General features: G+C 33.0%; 1 protein-coding gene across 2 annotated transcripts in view; it reads left to right on the top strand.

Moving 5' to 3' along the window:
- SHC3 (SHC adaptor protein 3) overlaps nucleotides 1–27,748 on the top strand; it is a 139,041-nt gene that overhangs the window by 45,702 nt on the left and 65,591 nt on the right. The window contains exon 3 of one of the 2 annotated variants that reach the window (XM_031939264.1): nucleotides 3,862–3,912. The exons of the other annotated variant lie outside the window; for it this stretch is intronic. Coding sequence (XP_031795124.1) covers nucleotides 3,862–3,912 — 51 coding nt within the window. The remainder of the gene's footprint in view (nucleotides 1–3,861; nucleotides 3,913–27,748) is intronic. 2 annotated transcript variants of the gene reach the window in all.

Raw genomic sequence — 27,748 nt, 5'->3', positions numbered from 1 at the left:
TGAAGAGAATTTATACTCTAATATCCATTTCATAATAAATAAGCAAATTTGAAGAACTTAAAACTCACTTAACATGGTGATCAACCATGACTCCAGAATATTTATGAGGAAAAATACTGCTTACTTCACAAGAAAAGTGATTGACTAATAAGAAGAATGAGACATGCATTTTTGGATATAGTCAATATGGGAATTTGTTTTGCTTAACAAAGATTATTTGTTTAGAGAATTTTGTGTTTCTTTTTCTTTTTTCTTTTCTTTTCAGTGAATGTATGTGTGGGAGGCAGGAGGGAACCAAATGCTTTATAATTAAAAAAAATAAAAATATGATTTTTATTTTAAAGAAATGATTCAATAAATCTTTTTGTAAGTCAAAACAAATTCCCATATTGACTATATCCAAAAATGCATGTCTCATTCTTCTTATTAGTCAATCACTTTTCTTGTGAAAATTTGCTTTTTTTCTAGTATTTGCAAATTATACCTTATTAAGGATTAAGATTTATATAGTCCTTTCAATATAATCTCCAGGAAGAAATGACTATTTAAGGAATAATTTATTTGTGATATGAAATTTATATTATATTTTATATTTAATTACCATGGTGAATGTTAAAAAGTATAAATTAATAATCAGTAACAACAGATAAAGCTAGTTTCTTTTGTAGAATGAATTTTATTAATCATTTCTTTTTTATATATTACCCAAATTTTCTTCCATATGACTCCCTTCCCCTTGCCAGAGAACTATCCAGGTAACAGTTTATTTTTAAAGGAAAAAAAATGAGCGAAACTGACCAATAATTGCATATCCATGGGCCTCTAACAAAGTGTTACTCTAATATTTCAATGTATAGGGTTATTTTACTTTTATAAATTACCTCCTTAGGAGATAAACCCAGTAGTAGAATCCCTGTATTAAAGGGTATGGAGAGTTTACAATTGCTTTATGAAATGGTAGTACTGATTCACAACTCCATCAACAATGTGCAAGTATTTCCTCTCTTCCTCAAACTTCTTCAGTATTGACTTTTCCCATCTTTTGTTATGTTTGATAATTTCCTGGGTATCAGGCAAAATCTCAGAGTTGTTTCCATTTTAATTTCTCCTTTTATGAGTAAGTTGGAATATTCTTTAATATAATTGCTAATAGTTTGTAATTCTTTTAACAACTATTTTTTCATATCCTTGACACTATATCTGTTAAACACTTAGACTTTTGGGATACTGTTTATGTTTTTGTTAGTTACGTATGTGTATGTGTGTGTGTATGTGTGTGTGTATATATATATATATATATATATATATATATATATATATATATAAAATTAGAAAATTTTGGTAAAAAGACTTCCTCCCCCCACCCCCAATTCATCCACTTAGGTTTTAATTTCACTTGTGCAGAAACTTTTCAGTTTTATGCAATCAAAGTTTTTATCTTTTCATTATCTTTTCATCTTATGTAATTGCCTCTATCCCTGATTGAGTTAAAAATATCTCCATACATAGCTGTAAAAGGTATGTGATCTGTATTTTTATTTTTATTGCATTGTATTTAATAATAAGGTATTGTATTAATTTAGTATTGATTGTAGAATATGATTTAATGGGTTAGTATAACATAAATTTCTATCAGATAACTTTCCAGTCTTCCTAGTAGTTTGTATCAAGTAGCCAGGGCCTTCCTAAGCAATTTCTTTTTCTATTTTTATCAACTATTAGATTATAGTGTTCCATTATTTCTGATTCTCCCTTATCTAGTTTCTACAAGTAATTTATCTCCTTATCTATTATGCAATACCAAATAGTTTTGGTGGTAGCTGCTTTATATTATAGTTTAAAGTCTTGAAGTGCTATTCCCTCTTTATTTCTTTTCATTATTTCCCATTATACAAACTTTTATTTCTCCACATTAATTTTATCAAGTTCTCCAAAGTATTCCTTTGATAGTTTGATTGGTTGACCTTATATAGTACTGTCATTTTTATTATGTTGGCATGCCAGTAATGAGCATTGTCTATTCTCCTTCAAAGAAATAGTCAGATAAACATTTATTAAACATCTATCATGTGCCAGTCACTGTGCTAAGTGATGATAATGCAAATAAAAACAAAGATAGTTCCTATCTTCAAAAAGCTTAGAATCTAAAGGAAGCTGAAAAGAAGGGGGTAGAGAAAATACTTGATGTGAGGGCATGAAGTGTAAAAACAGGGTAGCTCCTAGTTATTCAGGTTTTCATTTCCTTTGGGAGAACTTTGAAATTGAATCTATCACATATTTTGTGTGCTTTGGTAGATTGTTCCCCAAATATATATATATATATTTTTTGCATTTTATAGTTATTTGGATTTTGTAGTCTGCAACTTTGCTTAATTAATTAATTTTCTCAGTTAGTATTCTTGCTAATTCCTTATAATTTTAAAAGAAAAACATTATGCCAACCACAAATAAGTATAGTTTTAATTTCCTTATTACCTATTTCTATACTTATAATTTATTTCTCTTTGTCTTATAGTGAGGAAAGTGAGAATAATTTCTTTACATCTGTATTTATTGGGAAATGGTTAAATATGTCTCTATTGATTTTAGATAAATACTATTCATGATATTAAAATGTTATGTCGAAATTTCCTTTGATTGTTCTACTTCAGTTTCCCTGAACTGTTCTGCTTCAGATCCTAGAATTGTTGTGTCATAGTCCCCCTGGTTGCAACACCCTCTTTCTGACCATTAAGACCGCTATAACTTAAGGCTGGGTACTCTAAAGTTACAAACTATAAATGTTTAATCTTAGACATCATGACTCCAAACCCTTCCACTTATCAGAATGAGCAGTGCTCACTCTGCCTCCTCTCCCTTCTGTCATTGGTCTTCTTTATCACTAAAACCCTATAGAGATTCTCTGGAATTTCACATTTGATACTGGATACTTGGAGATGAGAGTCCAATCCAGTCAATTAATTAAACTCTCCAATAAATAAAATATTATAATTCTCTAATCTTTATTTTGCCTCAGTTTCTCTGACATGATAAAAACAAGGTCCCTTCATGCCTATCTTTATAAGGTTTTTTCTTTCAAAATGAATTTTGTACTTTATCCCAGGACTTTTCTTTATCTATTGAGATAGCATCATATTTTTCAGTGTTTTTGTTTTTAATATGATTATGTTGATTGTTTTCCTAATGTTGAATCATTCTTGCAGAACAAACGATTTCTTGGAGGATTTTATTTAAAATTTTTTCACTGTATCATACAAGTGACATTCATTGAAGATATTGGTTTATAGTTTTCCTTCTCTTCTATAGTCAAATTTTGAGGATATTTTATGTAGCATTGGCAATAATTATTCTTTAAAAGTTAGTGAAATAATACCAGGAGTTTTTTCCTTTGGTAGTTTTATTACTAGTTCTATTTCTTTTCTTTCTTTCCTTTTTCTTCTGAAATTGTGTTGTTTAAAATTTCTATTTGACCTGTTAATTTGGGGGTTTTATGTGTTTAATGTTAGTTGTTTCCTTTGAATTCTCAGTTTTGATGGCATATAATTGCTTAGCAGATAACAACAATTTTTTTTTAAATTTCTGGTTTTATTATGATTTTAACATGATCATTATGTTGTTAATTTAATTTTCTGCTCTATTCTTTTAAAGCATTTTGGATAAAGATTTATTAACTTTAATAGTCTGCTAAAAAAAAAACAATTTTTAGTTAAATTGATTGTCTATAATTTTTTATTTCTAATTTATTTCTCCCTTATTTTTGAAATTTCTTTCTCTTGCTTACTTGTTGGCTTTTTAATTTAAACAATGCATATTGAAATTATTAATCCTCTCCTTTTCTATTTTATTAAAATATGCTTTTAGGGATATGATTTTTCCCCTGAGGACTGCTTTAGCTGCATCCCAGGAATTTTGGTATGTTATTTCATCATTATCATTTTCTTCCATATGTTATTAATTGTTTCTGCAATTTGTTCTTTAATACACTCATTTTTCAGAATTTCATTAATAAATCTCCATTTTTATGTATCTTTTATTTGTGTTGCCTGAACTAATTACTATTTTTTTTCTATATTATAGTCTATAAAGAATGTGCTCATTATTTATGTTTTTAAAATATATTTGTTTGCAATATCTCTTTGTTCCAGTATATGAATAATTTTTGAAAGAGTTCCTCCTTGTGGTGGGATATATGCATATTCTTTAGGACTCCCATTTAGAAGATTTCACAAATCTTTATCTCCTTTTTCTTGGGCAATTAAAAACAATTCTTTATTTTCTCTTTGATTGTCCTTCTCTAAGATTTGTCCAAAACTGAAAGAGAGACATTAAAATCTCCCGCCACTATTGTATTATTATCAATATCTTCTGGTAAATCAGGTAATTTTTCCTTTATGAATTTAGATATTAAGGCATTTGGACCATATATGCTTAATATTGAAGTTATTATTATTATTATTTTATTGATATTCTTTTCAGCATATTGATATTTGCTTGTTTATCTCCATTTATGTTATGAATGTTTGTATTTGCTTTTTCTGGCAGCATGCATTTTTGCTTTCACTGGATTGCTTTTTTGGATTCATCTGATGCATAGTATATATATTTTCTAGCACTTCATTTTCATTCTGTATATATATCTTTTCTTTTCAGATATGTTTTTTTAATCAGCAATGAATTGTGAGGTTTTATTTTATTTTTATCTAGCTTATCATTCTATTGAATTGTTTAATTTATTCATAATGAAAATTATGAGAGTTAATTTTATATTTTACTTAATTGGTTTCTAATTTTTCTTTTAACAAAATGATAATCTTCTTATTGTTGTTTATGCTGAATCTACTTTAAGGCAACCCTATTCTCATTGGTGCCTTACCATTGTCACCACAACCCATTATCATCTCATTCCCTTGTTTTATAATTTTGCTTAATTTATTAATTCCTTTTTTGTCTGTTTATCTAATTATCTCATTTTCCTCCTCCTTTCTCTCATTAAATAGTTAAGTAAAATTCCTCTTTTTCTCTTTTATTTCAGCTTGTTTAGTTTTAAATTTTAGGTTTTTTGTTTTTAAAAATATATTGCTCTCATTCTCTTTGGTATTGATCTTACCTTTCTGTCTATTGAGTACTTTTATTCTTTGATTCATATTCCTTATACTTATTAATTTCTTTTAAAATTTTTGCATTCCTCTTGGAATAAAAACTTCTAAGATATCTATTTTGATTTATATGTCTAAAGAGTATTATTACCTTATAGAGTTTTTTTGCCTTCTTCCACTTTTCTGTTATGCGTCACTCTTAAAAATATTAATTCCTATAGAAAATAGAGAAGTGGTAGGACTTTTTCCATTCCTTTTGCTTGTCCCTTTTATTACAACATTTTGCTTTCTTCATGATAGTTTTTTTATTTTTTTGGCCATTTGTCATTCATTTTTTCTTAGACTTTCTCTCTCTCTGTGTCTTTCTGCCTCTCTCTCTGGGTCTCTTTTTGTTTTTCTCTTTCTGTCTTTCTCTCTCTGTCTCTCTCCCTGCTCTTCCCCCTCCCTCTCTGCCTGTCTCTCTTTCTCTTTCAGGTGGGATTTGCCATCACGTATTAATTTTTTTCCTATTCTTCTGATTATTTCTGCTGTGAGGGCCATGCATTTTTTTCCACAATTCTTATTTTCCTATTGAATCATTCAGGATTTCCACTGTGCTTCTATGCTTTCTTCCATGGGATCCTCTGCCTAATTTGATCTTGCTTTATTTTCCATTGACTTGCAATATTCATTCAAAGATGTTTGGATTCATTTAGATTTCCTGGAGGCCATATTCCTTATTGCTATCAATATCTTCCTGGTTAGTGTATATGCTTGTGCTTGGGTTCTTTAACTGAACTTTCTTCCTCCTGAGATTTTGGTAATTTCAGTCTTTTCCCTTATATTTCTTTTTTGATCTACTTTCTAACTCCTTTCTCTTTGACAGTGGAGCTTAAAAGATGTTTTAACCTCTTTCCATGCCAGGCAATTCACTTTATATCACTCTCAGTCTCTATGGATGCTAGGCCTCTTTCCCTCAAATGTTCTGGAATGAAACTTTCATTTTTCAGTTTACTGACTGAACATTGTTGGAGCATAGAGCACTGCCACATTTCCATCACAGAGAGATCAAATTTCCTGCTTTTCTATTGCTCCATCTCTGTGGTGTAAGTGTTAGGGAGGCAAAGTTGAATTTTGTTGTAAGCTCATCATTCATTTTAAGTTCCCTTGCCTGAGAGTTAAGATGAGAGTGCTTAGTGAACATGTTAGAAATTATCCTTCTCTGATGTTAATGCAACAAATTCTTATCTTAAATAGGCTCTTGATATCTTAAACTGTGGAGGCAGCTGAAATAGTTTTCTCTTGTGCATAGTTTTAATTTAGAAAAGTTTTGAGTGATTGTGAGATAGAGAAAATATCTAATTCTTTCTCTTCTTGATCAGGTGACCCTATAATAGCTGTTTTCTTTTCTTTCCTTTTTTTTTTAAAATAGCTTTTTATTTACAAGTTATATGTATGAGTAATTTTACAGCATTGACAATTGCCAAACCTCTTGTTCCAATTTTTCCCCTCCTTCCTCCCACCCCCTTCCCGAGATGGCAGGATGACCAGTAGATGTTAAATATATTAAAGTATAAATTAGATACACAATAAGTATCCATGACCAAACTGTTATTTTGCTGTACAAAAAGAATCGGACTCTGAAATATTGTACAATTAGCCTGTGAAGGAAATCCAAAATGCAGGCAGGCAAAAATATAGGGATTTGGGAATTCAATGTAATGGTTCTTAGTCATCTCCCAGAGTTCTTTTGCTGGGTGTAGCTGGTTTAGTTCATTACTGCTCCATTGGAATTGATTTGGTTCATCTCATTGCTGAAGATGACTAGGTCCATCAGAATTGATCACCATATAGTATTGTTGTTGAAGTATATAATGATCTCCTGGCCCTGCTCATTTCACTCAACATCAGTTTGTGTAAGTCTCTCCAGGCTTTTCTGAAATCATCCTGTTGGGCATTTCTTACAGAACAATAATATTCCATAATATTCATATACCACAATTTATTCAGCCATTCTCCAATTGATGGGCATCTACTCAGTTTCTAGTTTCTGGCCACTACAAAGAGGGCTGCCATAAACATTCGTGCACATACAGGTCCCTTTCCCTTCTTTATGATCTCTTTGGGATATAAGCCCAGTAGTAACACTGCTGGATCAAAGGGTATGCCCAGTTTGATAACTTTTTGAGCATAGTTCCAAATTACTCTCCAGAATGGCTGGATGTATTCACAATTCCACCAACGATGTATCAGTGTCCCAGTTTTTCCACATCTCCTCTAGCATTCCTCCTTATCTTTCCCTGTCATTCTAGCCAATCTGACAGGTGTGTAGTGGTATCTCAGTGTTGTCTTAATTTCATTTCTCTGATTAATAATGACTTGGAGCATCTTTTCATATGGCTAGTTTCAATTTCTTCATCTGAGAATTGGCTGTTCATATCCTTTGACCATTTATCAACTGGAGAATGGCTTGATTTCTTATAAATTAGAGTTAATTCTCTATATATTTTGGAAATGAGTCCTTTATCAGAACCTTTGATTGTAAAAATATTTTCCCAGTTTGCTTCCCTTCTAATCTTGTTTGCATTAGTTTTGTTTGTATAAAACCTTTTCAATTTGATATAATCAAAATTTTCTATTTTGTGATCAGTAATGATCTCTAGTTTTTCTTTGGTCATAAATTCCTTCCTCTTCCACAGGTCTGAGAGGTAAACTATCCTGTGTTTCTCTAATTTATTTATAATCTCATTCTTTATGTCTAGGTCATGAACCCATTTTGACCTTACTTTGGTGTATGGTGTTGTGGGAATAGCTGTTTTCTTGATCAAACCAGGCATTAAGTAAAGTGATCCATCATAGGGATCATTTATCCAGTTCCATGGAGAAAAAAAAAATTAAGTATAATATCTGCAAATTCAAACCATTTAACCAACGAACCTTAGGTAGTTTGTTTGTTTTCATTCTCTGATTCCTTTTTACATTTATTCCTAAGAATGAATCACCTGCTATTTGTTGAGCTTTGAAGATGAAGTGTTGCTATTCTAGAAATAAATAGGAAGAAATAAATTCCAGGTCTGGTTCTGAATCATTCCGATTGAGTGCCTAGATACCTCAGATTTGTTGATTATCATCTCCCATCAGTTTGTATGATTATTGATTAGTACTCAGCCATACAGTATTGCTTCATTGTTGAAATTGCAGTAATTGTTGATTGAGCACAGATGGACTGAGTTAGAAATTGAACAATAAAAGCATCTTTATAAAGATTTTGTCTTACCCCCATGTGAAAGATCCCTCTCTAGCCTTTTGAGTATCTCTAAATTTAGTTTGCTTTTAGGTTAAGGCCAGTTTATTGCTAGCAGCCAAAGCAATCACTAGATATTTTGAACATAAACATATTTATTACAAAAGTGAATCAGGACAAAAATAGGACTCATCTTGTATCAAAAAGCAAATGCACAACACAAAAGAGAAAGTTCTTGTAATACTGATAGTTTTTGAGTTTCTTCTAGGCACTTAATCTGTTTTTTTATTCATTTATTCCACCTAGTTAATTTCCTCCAACTTCTTAGCTTAAAAAAAAAAATTCCCAACAGCCCGTGAGCTACTGAGTTGACAGCCTCTACCTTTTATGACTTATCCCTAGGATTTTCTCTTCACTGTGTATGTAGAAATATATCTGGAACATTCAACAGGAAACTAATAGCTTGTGGATCTAACATTTTTCCTGACCCCTTTCCTTAAATCTGGGCAGAATACTATATCCTTTTAAACTGATCCCCAGAAGTGCATTTCTAGCACTATACCAAAATACCAATAAGTGATCTTTCTCAGGAGGACATTTAGGTTTCATATAGTTGTAAAAACACTGCCAGGCCTCTTTGATCTGTTGTTGTCTTTTGCTATTTCTGAACCTGATGGCCTTGATTTCCAGTTCTGTACCTTTTGGTCCTTCCAAGTAAGTGACTCTTCATAACACTCTTGTTTCCTGTAACCAGGCTCAAGCATCTTTAAGGAGACCAGGATAGCTTCTGATTCAACTTCAGTAGGTCTTCTTCAGTAGGTCAACATCATACATACAGCATCAAAAATGACTTTGCCTTCATGCAAATAATTAGTATACAGTTTTCATGATGTAGTGGGTCTGCAGCGTGTATGTTGCTGAGTCTTATCTGAGCCATTTTCAATGAATTAGAATCATCTTTAAGCACTCCATCAATCCTTAAGTTTTGTTTCTACTTCATTTCTTAGGACCTTCACTTTGAGTATGATGTCCTGCAAGGACAAGATGCCCTTGAAATCTTAAATTCTTGAGCCTAGCATACATTTCACAGTCACTGCCTTTGATCACTGCCCTCTGTGACACCATGCAAGAAACTCCATGAACATTATGCATGTCAAAAGGAAGTCCTCTGAAGTCCCTTAATAATCCCAACATTTTTTTAGTCTTGGTCTCTTATAACTTCTGTGTAGTACATATGAAATATTCTAGACAGGTACCTCAGATAAACACATAAAAACATCCAGCTCTGCCGGACATGTGTATAAACTTTATGAAATTTGGTCCAAAGTTATTTAGATACTAGCTATATTGTGAATCTTAAAGTTTTTTTTTTTTTTAAAGAGGTGATTTTAAAAACAAGAGACAAGAAAGACTGATTTGCAAAAGCAATTGATAGTTTGAATGAAACATCTAGTTAAAATCTTACAAGGTAATATATTGACTTTTAAAATATCTTTTTAATTGCTGTGTAAGTTAAAATTGGAAATGACTTTAAATTACATTGGATTCCTATCCACTTTTGTGAGAGACAATATTATGTTTATTTAGCTATAACTTATGAAAATTGCAAAATTGCTAAGTAAATTATTTGGAATTATTGTTTTAATATTGAAACCTAAAATTGTTAAGAATTATTGATTTGATGGTTGTTAGAAAGAGAGAGAGAAAGAGAGACAGCATGTTATAAAGAGGGAAGGAAGGAGGGAAAGAGACACAGAGAGAGAGAGAGAGAGATTAAGATTAAGAGAGAGAGATTAAAGCAGATTAAACCCCTGAACTCTGTTTCTGGAGGGACAGAATCCACAAATATTTATAGTACTGCTAATAAGTGATCCAGAACTCAAGAGAAGAATAAAAAAGTAAAAAGGAAAGAGTGCTTAAAAACTGTATCTCTGTTATGGGTCTAGTTAGAGAGTGCAGGTATAATTTGATTTTACTGTGATAATATAAAAAAGAAACTGGAGGTAGAAGGGGGATTGTACTGGAAAAAGAGGAAAATGTAGATAAAATGAGGGAAATTACATCTCATAAGTAGGCAAATAAAACATTATAATAGAGGGAAGGAAGAGAAGGGGATGAACATTGTATGAATCTTATTCTCATCAGATTTGGCTCAAAGAGAGAATATTACACAAATTTGGTTTCACAGAGAAATTTATCTCATCTTGTAGGGAAGTAGGAGGAGAAAGGGGAAAAGGGGAGGCCAATAGAAGGGAAAACAAAAGTTGTAGAGGAAAGATATAAGAAAGAGGGAGGGGCTATAAAGGGACAGGGCTGTTTGAGGGAGGTGGTGGTCAGAAGCAAAATGCTGGGGAGGAAGGAAAAGGGAAAAGAAAGAGAAAGGCATAACTTGGGGTAAATAAGATGGCGGGAAATATGGAATTAGTCATTTTAACTGTGAATGTGAATGGGATGAACTCTCCCATAAAATGGAAGTGGATAGCAGACTGGATTAAAAGCCAGAATCCTACAATATGTTAATTACAAGAAACACATTTAAAGCAGAGTGATACATTAAGAATAAAGGTAAAAGGCTAGAACTGAATTTATTATGTTTCACGTGAAGTAAAAAAAAAAGCAGGTATAACAATCCTGATTTCAGATCAAACAAAAACAAAAATAGATCTAATAAAAAGAGATAAGGAAGGAAACTATATCTTGCTAAAGGGTACCATAAATAGTGAAGTAATATCAATACTAAACATATATGCATAAGAAATGATCAGCAAGATGATTTCAGAGAGGCCTTGAAAGTCTTACAAGAATTGATGCTAAGTGAAATGAGCAGAAGATCATTGTACACAGCAGCAGCAAAATTGATCAGTTCTGATGGACATGGCTCTTCTAAGCAATGAGATGACTGAGTCCAGTTCCAATGATCTTGTAATGAAGAGAGCCATCTATACCCAGAGTGGGGACTGTGGGAACTGAGTGTGGATCACAACATAGTATTTTCACTTCTTTTGTTGTTGTTTGCTTGAATCTTATTTTCTTTCTCATTTTTCTTCCTTTTTGATTTTTGTTGTGCACCAAGATAATTGTATAAATATGTATCCCTACATTTGATTTACATAATTTTTTTTACCATGCTTAGTATATATTTGATTATTAGCCATCTAGGGGAGGCGGTTGGGGGAAAGGGAGAAAAACTTGGAGCACAAGGTTTTACAAGAGTCAGTGTTGAAAAGTATCCTTGCATATGTTTTGAAATAAAAAGCTTCAATAAAAAAGAACTATTTGAGGAAGGGTACATACTTAGGGGAGGATTGGCAGATGAATTTTTCACATATGTCCCGTTACAGGGGCTTCAAACTGCTTTTGGTTTTTATTAACACCTGTACTAATTGGGTGGAAACCTTCCCTTGTTACACTGAAAAGGCTCAAGTTTTTGCTAAAGGAGTTCATTCTCAGTAAAGGTTACATTGTTCCACCCATTGCCCCTATTCCTTTGAGGAAACAAAAGCAGGAGTTTGGGGAAAATGTTCTTTGGTATTTATTCTAGGAAAATTTGTTTGAATGAAAGATATTCATAATAGTCTCATCTTTCCTCTCCCCCCCTCCCCGAGTCTTCCTGTAGGTAGGGTTCCTGGTTACTATCTCTAGTAACTCCACTTTAGTTTATTCTTTTTCTTTTGCTTATATTTAGTCCTTGCATTTTAAATCTATTTGTGAGAATTGTTTCTTCTAGAGTCCATGAAATTCTAACTACTTGGTCAATCTGAAATCACCTGATACCTGATTCTGACATCCAGCACTAGATACTGCTGATGCCACCTACAAGTCACTTGTCTCCCCTTCTCAGTCTGGCCCACGCTTGGCAGGGCCAGCTCTATGCCCCTTATTAGCTTGGAACAGCTCCAGAAGATGAGATCTTCATCCTTTTATCCCAAATGAATCTGGGTCTGGACTGCTTGAGGTGGGAATGATGGGATAATGGTCCTGAGGTCATGGGACCTTGACAATGCTGTAATTCTGCAGATAACTGGCTGCCAACTGCCAATCTGTTGGTCTATGATGACAGAATTTCCAAGACAGATAGTGGGAATTGGTAAAAGTAAGGTCTCTTATTCTAATCATTGCTTTAAGCAGTGTTATGCACTCAATCACTAGAATAGCTCAAGATTTCCTAGTTAAAATTGTTCCTGAAAGTTTCCACTGATGTGTGGGTGTTGGTTTTAAATGGTAGAGGGTAGATTACAATTGATACTGAGGGATGATCCTGAAGGTCTAGATAACAAGAATGTCTTAGTGGAAGAAATATGTCAAGATTAGTGTGAGAAATCTTCAAATGTATGAAATAGAGGAGGGAGTGAGTGGAACCAGGTGAAGATTTCTCAAAAAAAATCTGTGAGATGGAGTGGGTCAGGCCTGAGGCTTAAGTTTCAGGAAATCACTTGATCCCTATTTTCAAAGGGCTGTAAGGCAGAAAAAGTCAGATCCTAGGTCTAAGCTTCAGGAAGTTATGTGAGCTACAGGAAGTAGACAGCAATGCTGACCACTGGTCAATGGTTACTTCCTTTTCAGTCCATCCAATTAACCCAAATCTTTTGCTCTTTAATTAGCTTCATATTTCTGGCTTGGATCATGCATCATGCTGAGCTGCTCAGCTGGTGTCCTTGGGTCTCTCTTTGCAAGAACCGAATAAAGGCTTCCTATTTGTATCTGAAGATGACTCTGAGTAGTCAATTTGGGTAAAGGGGGGGGGTCTAACACCCTGTCCCCCACACACCCTTCTGAAATGAAGTGTAACTATCCAGAGTATGTCATCTTGGATTGTGATTGTTTGTCTTCTAAGCCTTTGCTTCTATTGATTCTGGACTGCTTGGAGGTGCTCTCCTACTTCAAGTCTCCTTGATTATCTGCTTGCTTTTTCTTTGAAGGATTTTCTATCATTCAGTACCTCATAGCCAGAAAAAGAGTTTATTGTGGTGGAGCTTTCTGAATATGTTCTCCCATGAGTTCCAAATACTGTTCTCCTCTCCTCTTTTCTACATCTCTTGGGGAATAAGTTTCATGAAACTTAGGCAAGAAATTGTTCTTCTTCCCTAGTACTTTATATGTATATGTATGTATGTATATATATATATATTTCATTCCATGAAAAAGTATACACTATTGCATACTTTATGTATATGTATATAAAGTATATACTTTACACACTATTGTGTAAATGCTTTTAATGTTGCTCTCTTTACAATCCACAAACATCCATTTCAAATGTCTCAGTTGCAGCTATTTCAGGAGATATAGGCTTTGATCTTCTCTAATCAATGCATGTACTCTCATGAAATGAGGAGGTATGGAAGTTGGGGAGCAAAGAAAACAGAGCAGTGAAAATCCTTACTTATTCCTTCTATATTTGTAATATGTACAAGGATGAATAAAGAAGATCTGGTAAGTTAATATGCAGTAAAACATTAGAATCAATTAAAGCATATTTTAACTTTTGTTTTCAAGATGACCTTAGTTTTAATAGTGATTAAATAATGTTATATTTTAGAAATGACTGGACCCATATTCATATATAAAACTTTTTAATTGTGTAACCAAATATTTAAATCAGCAATAATTCCTTTTGAATAAACATTAAATGGAATTATAGCTGTAAAGTAAGAGCAGTTGAGAATTCTCAATGCATAGGTTTGGGGTCATTTTTGTCTAGTCTTTTTTTTTTTTTTTTAACAGAAAAAAACACTAACAAATGCCTACAGTAGGAAGTTAAAACATCATCTTTTCAGCAGAATGTTTCCTTTTGTCCACATTCACCATTGGTAGAAACATAATACTAACCACTATGATGATGATAGCATTAAAAGGTTTTCATTTAACTATTTTCTGATGAGATTAGGTAGCTAGAAATTGGTAAGTATAATGAGAATTTTTTTCTTCAATGTGTTATACAGCTGGGATTTCCAGGGCCATGTTCTTCACAAGGACTTTTGTTACAAGATAGATATGCTTTTGTTGATTGATGTATCACTACTGTGTTATGTTGTTTTTAAAAAGGCAGAGCAGTTTGTGATTACTGTGCCTATTTGAACTTTTTAAATGAATAGTAACTATTATGGATAATGATAAAGTAAAAAATGGCTGAACCCACAAATTACACAGTGTCTAGATTATCCATGGGAATTAAATTTCAGCTTGTTTGTTTTTTTTGGGGGGGGTTAGAGGATGAAAATGATACTTGATATTTGGATTGTTTTTTATTTTCTATTCAAGGGAGGAGGAGCAGAGACAAGTACTGCTATTTAGTAGAAATTTTCCCATCAGCACTAAGGAAACAGAGTGTGGGTGTACAGAGGTTGTTTAATGACAGAAAAGCCATTAACAAAGCATTAGGAAGCACTGTATGTCTTTGATTATGAGTAAAAGGAGGCACTTAGATGCAACTCTAATAATCCCCTATATTTCTCTTCAGTTTCTCATTTCCTCATTTATTCTCTTTCCAAGCATAAATGGGCAGTTTAATCTGAGGCATCAAATTCATTATTCTAGGGCAAGCTAACCTAGCAACTAAAATAAAATATAATTGAAAAATGTTTTACAAAATAAATAAAAATACATTACAACATAGATGATATTAATTTGTAGTTTTCTAAGTCTAAATATTTCTTAATTACATTTTAACCTCTTTATGACTACATTTAGGTAATTTGCAGGCTCAAGGGTCTCTGACATCTGTAGTCTACAGTATGCTTGAGAATACTAAAATCACAGAAACTTGCTTTAAAATTTTATCACTATCACAGACACTTCAATTGGGAAAATCTCTTCTTCCTTTAAACTAATTTTCCTCTCAATCTCTGAGTATACACTGGTAGGCTTAGATAAGAATTATTATAAATGTCTATGTACTTTGATAGCAGTTTCAAATAACATATGTACAAAGTTAAGCATTGAAAACGAATAAGATATCCCACTGCAGGCTGCTGAGGTTGATGCAGTGAATCTCTTTTTCTTCTCTCCCCTAATTGCTGCTAATAATAAAAGAGTAAACAAAAAATGACAGGATTGAGCAGGAAAAGGGAAAAGGATTTTCTCCTAGGAAAACTACAAGGTAAATAGGGAAGGAAGGGATCCTAGTGTGGATTGTAGAATCTAAATCTCACTCCAGTTCTCACTAACTGCTTATTTAAAACATTGGCCTCAGAATCCTAGAGGACTTTTTTCCTTTAGAAACTACCAGTCTATACACGTCATACCTTGTCTTACTTTCAGATATCCTTTCCTTTTCTGTCCTTTTCTCATAATAATGAGGCATAAATATCTTCTAGCTATTACTCTGCTCCCAGCTCATGTATCCTTGTAAGTAAGGGAGTTCTGTCCAATATGGAGTCAGCCAAAATGTCCATGATGAACAGTACTCCTCTATCCTCCATTTCTTGGCCATTTGGCTACTCTGCAGAAGTCCTTTTCAAAATCACCAAAAATTTGAAGGATCTGAGACTTTTTGTTGTGTTCTATGTTTCCTCCCATCTCAATGATAATGTTTATGGAGGAGTAGTTATATTCTGCTAAACAGAATAAGAAAAGTTATTTCCTTTCAAAATCACTTGAAATATGTTTGTCATATAAAAAGTGGCACAAGTATCACAATAAACACAAACATAAGATTTCTGGTCAATAATAGGTCCCTGGCCAAGACCTATTTGGTCATTGTTTGGATCTTAATTGACTCAGATTGAATAGCAATCATTTCTGCTTCTGCCTGAAACCCTGAGGGTCTTCCCCTCCTAGATCCGCTTATTTATTTATTTAGATTTTTTTTGACTAAATGAAAAGGAGAGATTCTTTACCTTAATTGCTACTTGGCTTTACTTACTGAATAGGTGTGGCTTTACTCAAACTGAGACTTATTGAGCTTAAAAAAGCTCATGGTCTCCCAATGCATTCAGGGACATCTCTAATCATCCTGATCTATATCTGGCCACTGGACAGGATGGCTCCAGAGGGAAAAGTGAGACAGGTGACCTTGAACAGCCCTCCCTCACTTAAATCTAATTCACTTGCATGTCAAGATATCACCTCCTTGATGTCATGATCCTCTTGGAGAATGAAGGATGAACAACAACAATTGATAGGCTTAGAAAAGAATCATTTTAATTGACTAGGTACAACATTTTAAGGCTAATTTCAAATAGCAAAGACACACAAAAATATGTTGAAGATGAATAAGTTCCATTTTAGCAGCTATGACTCACAGTTCCATTCTAGGGGAAACTGGAAGTAAAAATAATTGGATGATAGAGATCAAGAGGGTATCCTTTTTATCAAAAACTGGGGGAAGGGCAAAGTAAAGTATCATGGATTGGACTTCAGGTCTCTCATTAACTATATACATGATATTTTGGACTGTTCTACATTCTGGTCCTGTGGCTGGTGCTAGTCCAATCATAGCTCATTCACATCTAGTCAGCACTTTTTCTCCACTCTAGATCTTTTTGTTGGTTGTTTTGTGCTTATAATCATCAGAACAGCCAAGGTTATCAATGATTATTCGATCCTCTGCTTGTGTGTCCCTGCAAGCAAAAGGATTTAACTATCAAGAAATCAACCATCCATGAATGGTACTCCTTTTCTCTTTCTCTGTCTTTTGACTTCATGGCTTCTCTGTCAAAATCACATTTCAAGGGCTCGAGAAACTGGAAGGATCCAGGGCTTTTTTGTGAGATCTGGGCACACTCTAGCTGTGTGTCTTTTTTCTCTCCCATATTTGTGACAGCTCTGGGATAGGGGTTACACATTATTTCACTCCCAAATTTACAAAAAAAAAAAAAAGCCAATGAAAGCAAATTTCAATATTCATAACATAAAAATCCATTTAATCATGAGTAATTGAATTTCTATGTATAACATGACAATTTCAACTTATTCTCCTGTGCATGACTTTATAACATTAAATTAAATGATCATTCACAATGCATGTGCAGTTTATTATATGCTACAGTTATTTGGAAGTCTATTTTGCATGTTCAAACAACATTAGTTCACAAAATGACTTCTTTGCTGCATGCAACATTAAAAATTTACCTATGAGCATCCTGCAGAAAACACCGTATTGCATGCTCATGTAATAAGCTATTTTGAGAATGTAAACATTATGCATCAATGTAGACATAAGCAATACAATATTTACTGATACACATTTCGGTTCTTTATAGAAGCTTTCCCTATCATCAGGGAATTTCTCGTGGAAGTGAAAAAGAGGGGTAGAACAAACAATGGATGAATCTACTATGTGCCTGAAACATATATAAACTAAGGCAAGTAAGGTGTATTTCAAAAAATTCTTTGTTTCTTAGATTGTGTCCCTAACAATAGAATCAGAAGAATAGAAGAGCTAGAGAGGACTCTGAAACATAACAACTTTACTATCAGTATTCACACTCATGAATAAGTGAAGCATGAGAAGTAGATGACTATTGAATTATCTTTTCTTTTGATAGTTTTCCCCCTTTCAAGAGAATATAGTAGCTTGTGGAATTCACAATTTGAATGGGCGCGAATTAGAAACATTCACTTTATACTAATGAAGGATATGTGATCACTTATGTCAGCATTTAACCTTATTGCATATAGGAGCTAATTTTGCAGTGTTCCATAGTTGGAAATGCATCTAGTAAGGGAATGGTACCAGATGTTCTTTCATAATTGGACTTTAACCAAAGACTTGAATTTGCATATTTACATTTTTTAAGCACCCAAGGACATATCTGATCTATATTGTTGAATGTGAATTCATCAGAGCGTATGACTTTAATATTGTTTTTCATTGCTAAAGGCATTAATATTGATTTCACTAAACCATGTTGGGGAAAAGATATATATGAAAATTCTTTTTTTTTTTTTTTTGAGTCTGGTATAAATATAGAATTGAAAACAAATCATCCTGGAGTATACTTAACCTCTACCTTCTTTTCTTCCACATACATTTTTGTGTTTCTAAATGGTTTTAGAACCACAGTTAGTTAGAAAAAAAGTTAAAATTTTATTTTATAAATATTGATTATTTCCAAATGTATTTGTTTCAAAGCCATTTCCCCATGATCATGCATTTCATTGTACCACTTCTCTGTGATATGTGGTGTTATGGTACATTTGATTCCCTTTGGGAACATTGGTTTGATTGTGTGTGTTCTCTCCCAATCCTTGGAATTCCTTTAAACCTTATTGTGTCTCTCTAAGTTTCAAATACTGCTATGTTCTTTTTATAGAGAGAGAATTTGGTAGGATTCCATCACTGAAGTGTAATAGGAAAAAAGTTGAGTTATATGAATTCTGTCCTGGGGTACTTTTTACTGTTTCAGTAAAGTTGATAACAACAGCCTACAAAGCAATCATCTTAGGGAAAAAGTACAGCCCTTGCTTTGGGAATTCATGAGTTTTTTTGGCATTAATGGGGCTATAATGTTTTTGGAAAGGAAGAAGAAACGGACGTTTCCTATACCTGTCCAGAAGTCTGCTGACAGAGAATGAGTTAATGTGGAGGAAGAAGGAGGAAACTTCTTTAATAAAGTGATATTACATAGCTTCAGAGCACTGGGATCACCAGATGTCCTTTCTTCAACGTTGTCATTCATTTAACAAGCAAAGTACTAGCACATTTCCTGGCATAGTGTGAATGTTTAATAAATGCATGTTGAATGAATGAATGAGTATCATGTTTTACCAGGAAGGAGAGGATGTCTCAAGTGTGCTTCCTGGGTTTCATCTTGTTTGTATTACTTAGGGAACTCAACAACACAGATATATCATACAACAATAATCAATTGGACAGTTATAACATTCACAGTAGTTGACTATTTCTGCTTTTTGAGAATAATTCCCCTTTACTTAAGGTCAGGAGATCCATTACAGGATTTTTTTTAAGCCCTCATGTTCTTAAAACATCTGTATCATACCCTCTAGCACTATTGGTCAGACTTGGGGGGTGGGAAAGTGGAAGGATGAGACATCCAGAAGAGTATGATGAATTTTGTCTTTCAGGCTTCTATCTGAGACTCATTTACTATAGTCTCACCTTATTATTAGGTAGTATAAAATGTATGATGATTTGTTACAGCTGCAACACAATTACTCTCTTAATGCAGGGAGGGGAAGTATAATTTTTTTCGACACAGGAAAAAAGAACAGGTGGAATTAAATAATTTGGAAATGGATTATCCAGCTTCTTATACAAGAATATACCCCTTGTATTATACCCTAAAAGTCTTAATGCAATTTTAAAACTGCTAAAATTTTAAGGCCTTCTATTCCACCACTCCCATTGTTATATTTCTGTGTTAGAGTGGAATTTGGTAGGATGATAGTTACTGTATCATTGCAGAATAACACAATAGTTGCCCTAAGGATTTTACTCACCCCCTAAAAGAGTGAAGACAGTTCCAAATTTAAAATCCAAATGCTCAAATAAACTGAACTCATCATCTTTATCTCATTTATTATCACTTTATTTATAATTTGGTTTTTATATCACTGACATTTAACAATGTATCCTTCCTTTCTCTCCTTTCCATATATCTATTTCATATCAAAATATGAGAGGAAAAGCAGTTAAGTAAAACTATTTAACATATTAAAATATGACATTATATGCAATATTCCTCACCCAAAGTACCTCATCTCTACATTCTGAGGCTAGTGGAAGCTCTTATTGCACAGGGTTTTAGGTCTTGTTCTCTCACCCTCTTTTCTCACTTTATCTCTATGCCTACATTGAGCTTTCAGATGCCCAACTTTACCACACTGAAAGCACTGCTGAGTCTCTCTGGAAGTCCCTTGCTTAGAGGGACCCTGTCTTCCCATGTTCTGCATCATAACCTGAGTATAAAAGGCATTTGTGCCCACTGTAGCACAACATTTATGATCTCCTCTAAAGGAGCATCCTTGTGTAGTCCCAGAATAATTCTTCTACAAATTTCATTAGCATTTTCTCTAGCAAGTTGTCTTATCATAATTCCTGTAGCTGCATTTTCTCCAGTGGTTCTTGTGACAGCTGTCTGCAGGCATCCCACAAAATCAGCAAAGGGTTCATTTGGACCTTGATCTATTTTTGTAAAGGCTTCCCCTCCATCTTTTCCTGGGAGGGAGCCCCATGCTTTGATTGCAGCAGAAGCAATTTGCTCATATGCTGTTGTGGGGTAATTAATCTGTGCTGAAGTGTCTGCATACTGACCTTTACCTGCTAGTTGGTCAAAGGTGATTTGTATATTAACTCCAGTTTGCTTATTTCATTGGGCTTGTACTCTGCATTGTTCACTGTACTCTGAAAGCTACAACAAGTTTTGTCCAGGTTCTAAAACATGTCCTTGCTATAGATTTCCAATCACTAGGGGTTAAAATTTCATAAGCCAAATTCTCTAATATCATCTTAACATAAGATGATGTAGCCCCATAAAAAGTACAACTCTTTAAAAAATCTTTGATAATTTCCAGATCAAAAGGAGTGTATCTTCTCCTGGCTTGACCTGAAGAATCAAATTCTTCTTAGTTTATCAAATCAGATATACCCGTCCTTCTTTTTTAGCTTTAACTAGTGCCTTTTGTAATCTTGTCATAGGGGGTGGACAAAGCTCCTACATGTATAATGCTGATGGTGTCCCTTCCTCCTTCTGCCTCTACCCATGAAGGGTTAATTGAGGGGGGCAGGTCAGGGGTTGGTGAATGCCCTAATGCCCCCTGCTGTGAAGCATCACACTCCTTAATTTCATCAGAATTGTACTTAACTCCTTTCTTGTTTAATTCTTCATCCTTTTCATCTAGTTTGTCAGTATCCTCCCCCTCCTGCACTTTCTTCTTTTTCCTTATTCTAATACTTTTATAATTCTTTAAAGCCAGTTGTATTAAGTTATATATATAAAGTGTTTCTTTAGAAATTGAATCAGGTCCATTATCATTGTAATAGTCACATAGTTGCTCTCCTACTAATTTCCACTCGTCTGGATCTAATTCTTTTTCCTTTGAGAACCAAGGAGATGTGTACTGTACTGTTTCTAAAAGATCAATGATCTGTATCCAAGTTACAATCAAACCTTGGTTTTTCATAAGTCTAACAATGCTCTCTATACATTTTCCTTGAAGTGAAAAAGGCTCCTTTCTAAACATTTGTCCCATTTCAGTTGCAATACTAGTTTAGCCCTTTACAAAATTTCCTTCTTGTCTATTTTTGTACTTACTCTAATTTCTGGGTCACAGATGTAAGTCTGTGGTCCCACATTAAGACACCAAAATGTAGTGTTCTTATTGGGTTTTGTGGAGGTCTTGGGGTAGCCTTTGTTTCAGTTCAGTAATCACCACAAGAGTAGCCAGGGATTAAAATCCAAATAATTTATTATTTCTTTCAAAGTCTTGTCTCCTTTCCTGGGCCTTCAGCTAGCTTTCTTAGAGGCCTTCTAGGGTTTCAGTGAAGAAACTAAGGAGGACAGGCCCACAATAGTGCTGATGAAGATGGAAATACATCTCTCTTGGTTCTGAGAGCTTGAGCTTCCGCCTCCAGTCCTTTATCTTCTCTGCTCTCTGAATAAATCTGGTTGAAGCTCCTAGCTTATATGCTCTACACTGAGTATAAACCAACCGTTATATCATTAGGAAATCATTATTTGTTGTAAGATTAAATCAATCATACTGAATAGAGAACTATTAAGCACCTTGCTAAACTAAATAACCATTGTCTTATCAATTCCACTGAATTAGCACCTTGTAAGAATCCTTGTTTCAAGTTCAGAGTTCTGCCCCATAACATTTAAGAACTGTTTAAAAAAAATTTTTTTTTTACAACTTTTCAATTGGGGAATGACTTTTAGTCATATATCTATTAGTTACATATGTAAATACATATGTGTATATATATGTACATGCATAGACACACACACATATATAATGTGCATATATAACATATCAGAACTATATTAAGGATGTTTGATAAAGAATTTTTCCTAGTTCACTTCCCCTCTTATTTTAGCTGCATTAATATTGTTTAATGCAAAAATTTTTCAAATGGGATATATTTTTACTTACCTGTTTTATCTTTGATATTTGACTATTTTCTCTTTGGGTTAAGAATTCATCCCCTTGTCATAACTATGAAAAATAACAGATATGGTTCCCATATAAATTTTATGGTATGAGATTTATTATTCAGATCCCTCCATATCTTTTTTTTTTTTAATGTGTTATGATATACTTACAGGGCGAATGTAAGATTCTCAATATAAGGTAACCCAACATATCTAAAAACCATTTTATTATCTTTCCTTATATTTTATTTAATTTTATTATTTTGTGATTTCTGTCAGTGGTAATAGCATTTATCTATGCCCAATTATTCTAGATTTTCATGCTATTACTCTTAGTTGTTTTGAACTTTTTCAATACATTTGTCTTGTAATGCTATCATATGGATTATAATTTATTTCCTTATAAAACTGTAATTTTCATAAGGGCAGCAACTTCATTTTATTTAAACTTTTTTATCTCCTGCAATGCTTAACATGGTGTTCTGAAAACAGTAGGGGTTTAATAAAAGTTCATTGAATGAACAAATTTCCTGACTGATCTTCCTGCCTCATTTCTTCCCCTCAAACTCATTCTGAAAGAAAAATTAAGACCATTCTTTCTGAACTTCTCCCCTCCTCATCTCACATTATTAGATGCTTTTTGCCATCATTTTCTCCTTCCCCCTGCCTCAAATAATGCCAAGGTGAACCCTCTATCCCCACAAGTGATGCCATCTCATCCCATCTTTTCCAGCAGACTTCTTTCTATCTTCATTTCTCTTATCTTTAGTCTCTCTCTATTAACCGGCTGCTTCCCGAATGCCTTCAAATGTGTCCATATCTCCCTCATCCTCAACTCTCCCTACTTGATCTATTATCTTCTGCTATACATCATCTCATATCTCTCCTGATCTTTTGTGGCTAGACTTCTTGAAAATGCCTTTTACATTAGATGCCTCCATTTTCTTTCCCCTCTCTCTTTTTAACTTCTGACCTTATTGATCAAAATTGCTCTTTCTAAAGTTGCTAATGATCTCCTAATCACCGAATCTAATGGTTTCCACACCAATCCACATTTTTCTGCAATCTTTGATACAATAACTCTTTTCTGCTAGATATTATTTTTTCCTGTAGGTTTTAGTGACACTACTCTCTTTTGACTCTTCTCTTTAAATGACTGTTTCTTCTCAGTATTCTTTACTAGATCTTTTTCTAGGTTATGCTCGATAGAGTCCTGGGCCTGAATTCAGGAACAATGGAGTTCAAATTCAGTTTTAGATACTTTCTTGTTGTGTGATTTTAGTTAAGACCTTTGTTTGCTTCAATTTTCTTATCTGTAAATTGGTAATGATAATAGCACCTCCGTTCTAGAGTTATTGTGATGATCAAGTGAGATAATAATTGTAAAGTGTATATGAATGCCTGACATAATCAAGTATTATATATACATAAGCTATTATTATAAGGGTCCCATAAGACTGTCATTGTCCCTCTTCCCCCTTTTTACTATTTTATTTTTAATATTATCAGCTTCTATGAATTCAATTAACGTGTCTATGTTGACGATTCTCAGATCTACTTATCTAGCCCTATTCACTTTGCTGATCTTGATTCTTTTTTTCTTTAATGACTGTTTGAACATCTCAAATTGGATGATTTTTCCTGAAACCCATATTCAACCATGTCAATCCCTTCTACATAAATACCAGTAGCTCCTTATTAAACCCAGAATCAAATATAAATTCCTTTGTTTAATATTGAAATCTTTCACAAATTGTTCCCCTTCTTACATTTCCAGTCTTCTTACAACTTACTTCCCTCCACCCTCTGCATTTGCTATTTACTCTATAATCAAGTTTCTTAGTTGTCCACTTACATTTACTTTATTGTAATAATTGTACATATTGTCACACTTGCCTTTTTGCTGTTCCTTGAAAAACACAATCCGTTGCCCACTCCAGGGTATTCCCATGCCTGGAATCATCTCTCTCCTTATCATTGCCTCTTGGCTTCCCTGGTTTCTTTTAAGTCTCAGCTAAAATAATACCTTTTGCAGGAAAATTTCCCCAAACCCTCTTGATGCTAGTTTTCCCTTTTGCTCCTTATTTCTAATAATTAAATATGTTATATTTGATGTATAAATATTTATTTAATGTATAAATTATATAAAATAAATATATTGTCATATATAATACATGATATATGTGCACAAATCACATGAAATGTATATATTTTAAATATATGTAACAGAGACTGTATATATACATACATATGTATATGTTTGTGTGAGTATGTATGTATATGTGTATAGTTTGTGCCTAGATGTTTGCATGTTTTCTCCACTATTATATGTAGACTCCTTGAGAACAATAACTGTTTTTTCACTTTGCTTTGTATCTCATGCACTTTAACTTAGTGCTTGGTACAGGAAAAGCATATAACATTTATGGACTGATTGACTGAACTTCCTAGTGAGGTATAGGGGAAAGAACACTAACTTGGAGTCAGAGAATTTTGATTTAAATCTCAGGTCTGCTGCTTGTTGTGTGACCATAGGCAAGTCAATTAGCCTTTCTGGGTTACAGTTACTGTATATATACAACCTAGTTTCAGTATTACTGGATCAAGGTAATTAATGGCTTTTTGGGAATAATTCCAAATTGTTTTCCATAACAGTTGTACTAATTCACGGCTTGTCCTCATTAACATTTATTATTATGCCTTTTTATCTTTTTATCTTCTTTGCCATTTTGATTGTGTGAAGTGGTATCTCAGAGTTATTTTAATTTGCATTTCTCAAGTAATTTAGAACAAATTTTTATATGGCTATTGATAACTTATAAATTTGACTCAGGTCCCTATATATTTTAGAAATGTGACCTGTATCAGAGAAACTTGCTGCAGACATTTTACCTCATTTTTTTGCTTTTCTTTTTTAGTTACATTGGTTTTGTTTTTACAGAACCTTTTTAATTTTATGCAAATTAAAAATTATCCTTTTTACCTTGTGGAGGATTTTCTTAAAAAATAAAAAACAAAAAAAATTAATAAATTTCCTTCACATATCTTTAACTCTTTGAGAAAATTGAAGCTATTTGAATTCTTTAGCTCTTAAATAACTTCATAATTCTTTCATTTCATATATATATATATATATTTCCCCTTAAATCCTTTTATCTTCTTCATCCTTAATTCTACCGTTAATCTAAACTCCACTATTTCTTTTCACATCTACAACTCTGTTCCTAAATAACATGTCACTCTTTACTAAGTTTCTTTAAAAGATTTCAATGAGAATATCTGCACAATTTTCTTTAGGCTCTTACTCTCCCTCCCCCATTCTCATATATGAATGTTCTAAAATTTAAGTTGTGTGAGCAACTTTTTACATATGTGTTATAGCATGAACTGAGAGTGTAAAGGAGTGAAAACAATTATTATCATAATCTTATTAGAAAAGCTTTAAATTTCTTCTATGTAAATGAAAAAAACTAATACAACCTGTGACAACAATTGTTTATTGAATGAGCTTTATCATAATACTCAGCATTGGAAAGGATAACAAGCTGTTTTCTTCACCAGAGCAGCAACTTGTTTTATAGGTATATTAAGCACTACAAAACATTTCTTTTTTTGATATAGCTAAAAACATTGTATGAGTCTAAAAATATATGTAAATAACAGAATATTTCTGTTCTTTTGTCTTAGATTTTTTCTATCCAGAATATTTTTTGCTTGGAATGGAACAAAGGGAAGAATGGTTTGACTGAGTTATTTGCATGTTTTCCTCAGTATTTACAACAGTAGTCATTTATTCTTCTTATTCTTGCATTTGGAATTGTGACAGAGAGTCCACTCAAACTTTAGTTTTGAAAGGAACCATCCTACAAGACTGACTTTAACACAGAATACATATTCTAGATTTCCATTTTTTTCAATTTGGATAGTTTCCCCCCCAATTTTTCTTTCTTTATAAAAATTTTCCCTTTGCATTTTAGTCTATTACTTCAATTTTTATCCTATTATGCCTTATACCTTCCAAAACAATTGAATACCTCCAGTTTTTATTTCTGATATTACATATCTATTATCTTTTCTTTGTAAAATTTGAAACAAAACTCTATGTATCATATATATTTCTAAGAAAATAGTCTCCTTGTGTCCATAGGATACTTATTTACATGTCTTTGTATTTAATATTTTGGTAAATCAACAAATGCATGATTCCCAGGGTGTAAGTTTTCCATCAACTAGTTTCTGTTACAAACTCTCCGTACTTTTTAATCCTATATTTCTTTTGTTGACATCCTGTCATAAATCTTCCATAGGAAGTCTACTCAAGGTTATGGGAGAGTTTCCTCTATTTCCCTTGAGACTGTACATATACTTCTTCCTTGCCCTTTAATTGGCCCATACCTTTTATGTTTGGAAAATGAGTTCGATGACACTCAACCATATGACATTATTGGAAGATTATTGATCTTGAAAATATGGATCTTCATTTCAGGAGAGGTTAGTTTCAGGATTTTATAAGTACTGTGTAATTTCTCCAGATTCAATGCAGATCACTCTACTACTGCTCAATTCTGGATCCAATTCATTTCCCATTATAGTCTATGACTAATATACTTGTAATAACAGACAATTTTTTTATAGATTGTCTGCTCAACCTTCATATCATCATCTGTATAATAGGCATTCTTCATTCATTTGTTTTTTTTTTTTCCTGTGTATGTAGTTCAGAAAAATTCTTTTGAGTAATTGTGCATTGCATTTTGAAAGCTTTGTAGTATTCTGATGATTAATGCAAATGATGTGATGTCATCCTGACTCTGTAGGAAATCACTCTTAACTTGCTTTCTTTTCTGGGCATTCTTTATAATTATCTTTGGTTAGCCAATGTCTCTATTTTATAAATCATGCTGGATGTTGATAATCAGAAAGTTATCCTACAAATTAGCTGTTTCCACATCTTTCAAGGAATAGTTTAATATTCTAACATTTATGTAGAAGGTAATCTTTTTTGGAGGAGAGTCTTAAAAGGATCCTTAAAAAAGGATCATATTTTGTACTATGTAATCCAATATTTTATTTATTTAATTTTATAATGAACATACAATGAGCACAGTGGGATCTTTTATTCTGCATACATTCATTTAATTATATGACTGTAAAGATGAGATCTGCTACAGCATATCATTTGCAATAATTCTCCTACTCCTTTCTTATACCTTCATAACTTCAAATTTATATTCTTATAAAAATTTTGTAGAAATAAAGTAGGAGTAAAAGTAGATATTTTATCAACTAGGTTTTTGGGGGTATACTAAAAGTTCCATGATTTTCCCCCAAGCATTTGCTATCTTCTTCCTTCAGAAATCTTGAGACTGTAT

The sequence above is a fragment of the Sarcophilus harrisii genome, chromosome 1 (genome assembly GCF_902635505.1).
Source record: "Sarcophilus harrisii chromosome 1, mSarHar1.11, whole genome shotgun sequence".
Taxonomy (NCBI): domain Eukaryota; kingdom Metazoa; phylum Chordata; class Mammalia; order Dasyuromorphia; family Dasyuridae; genus Sarcophilus; species Sarcophilus harrisii.
The sequence above is the reverse complement of the archived record's forward strand: the minus strand, read 5'-3'. Positions and strand labels throughout refer to the sequence as shown.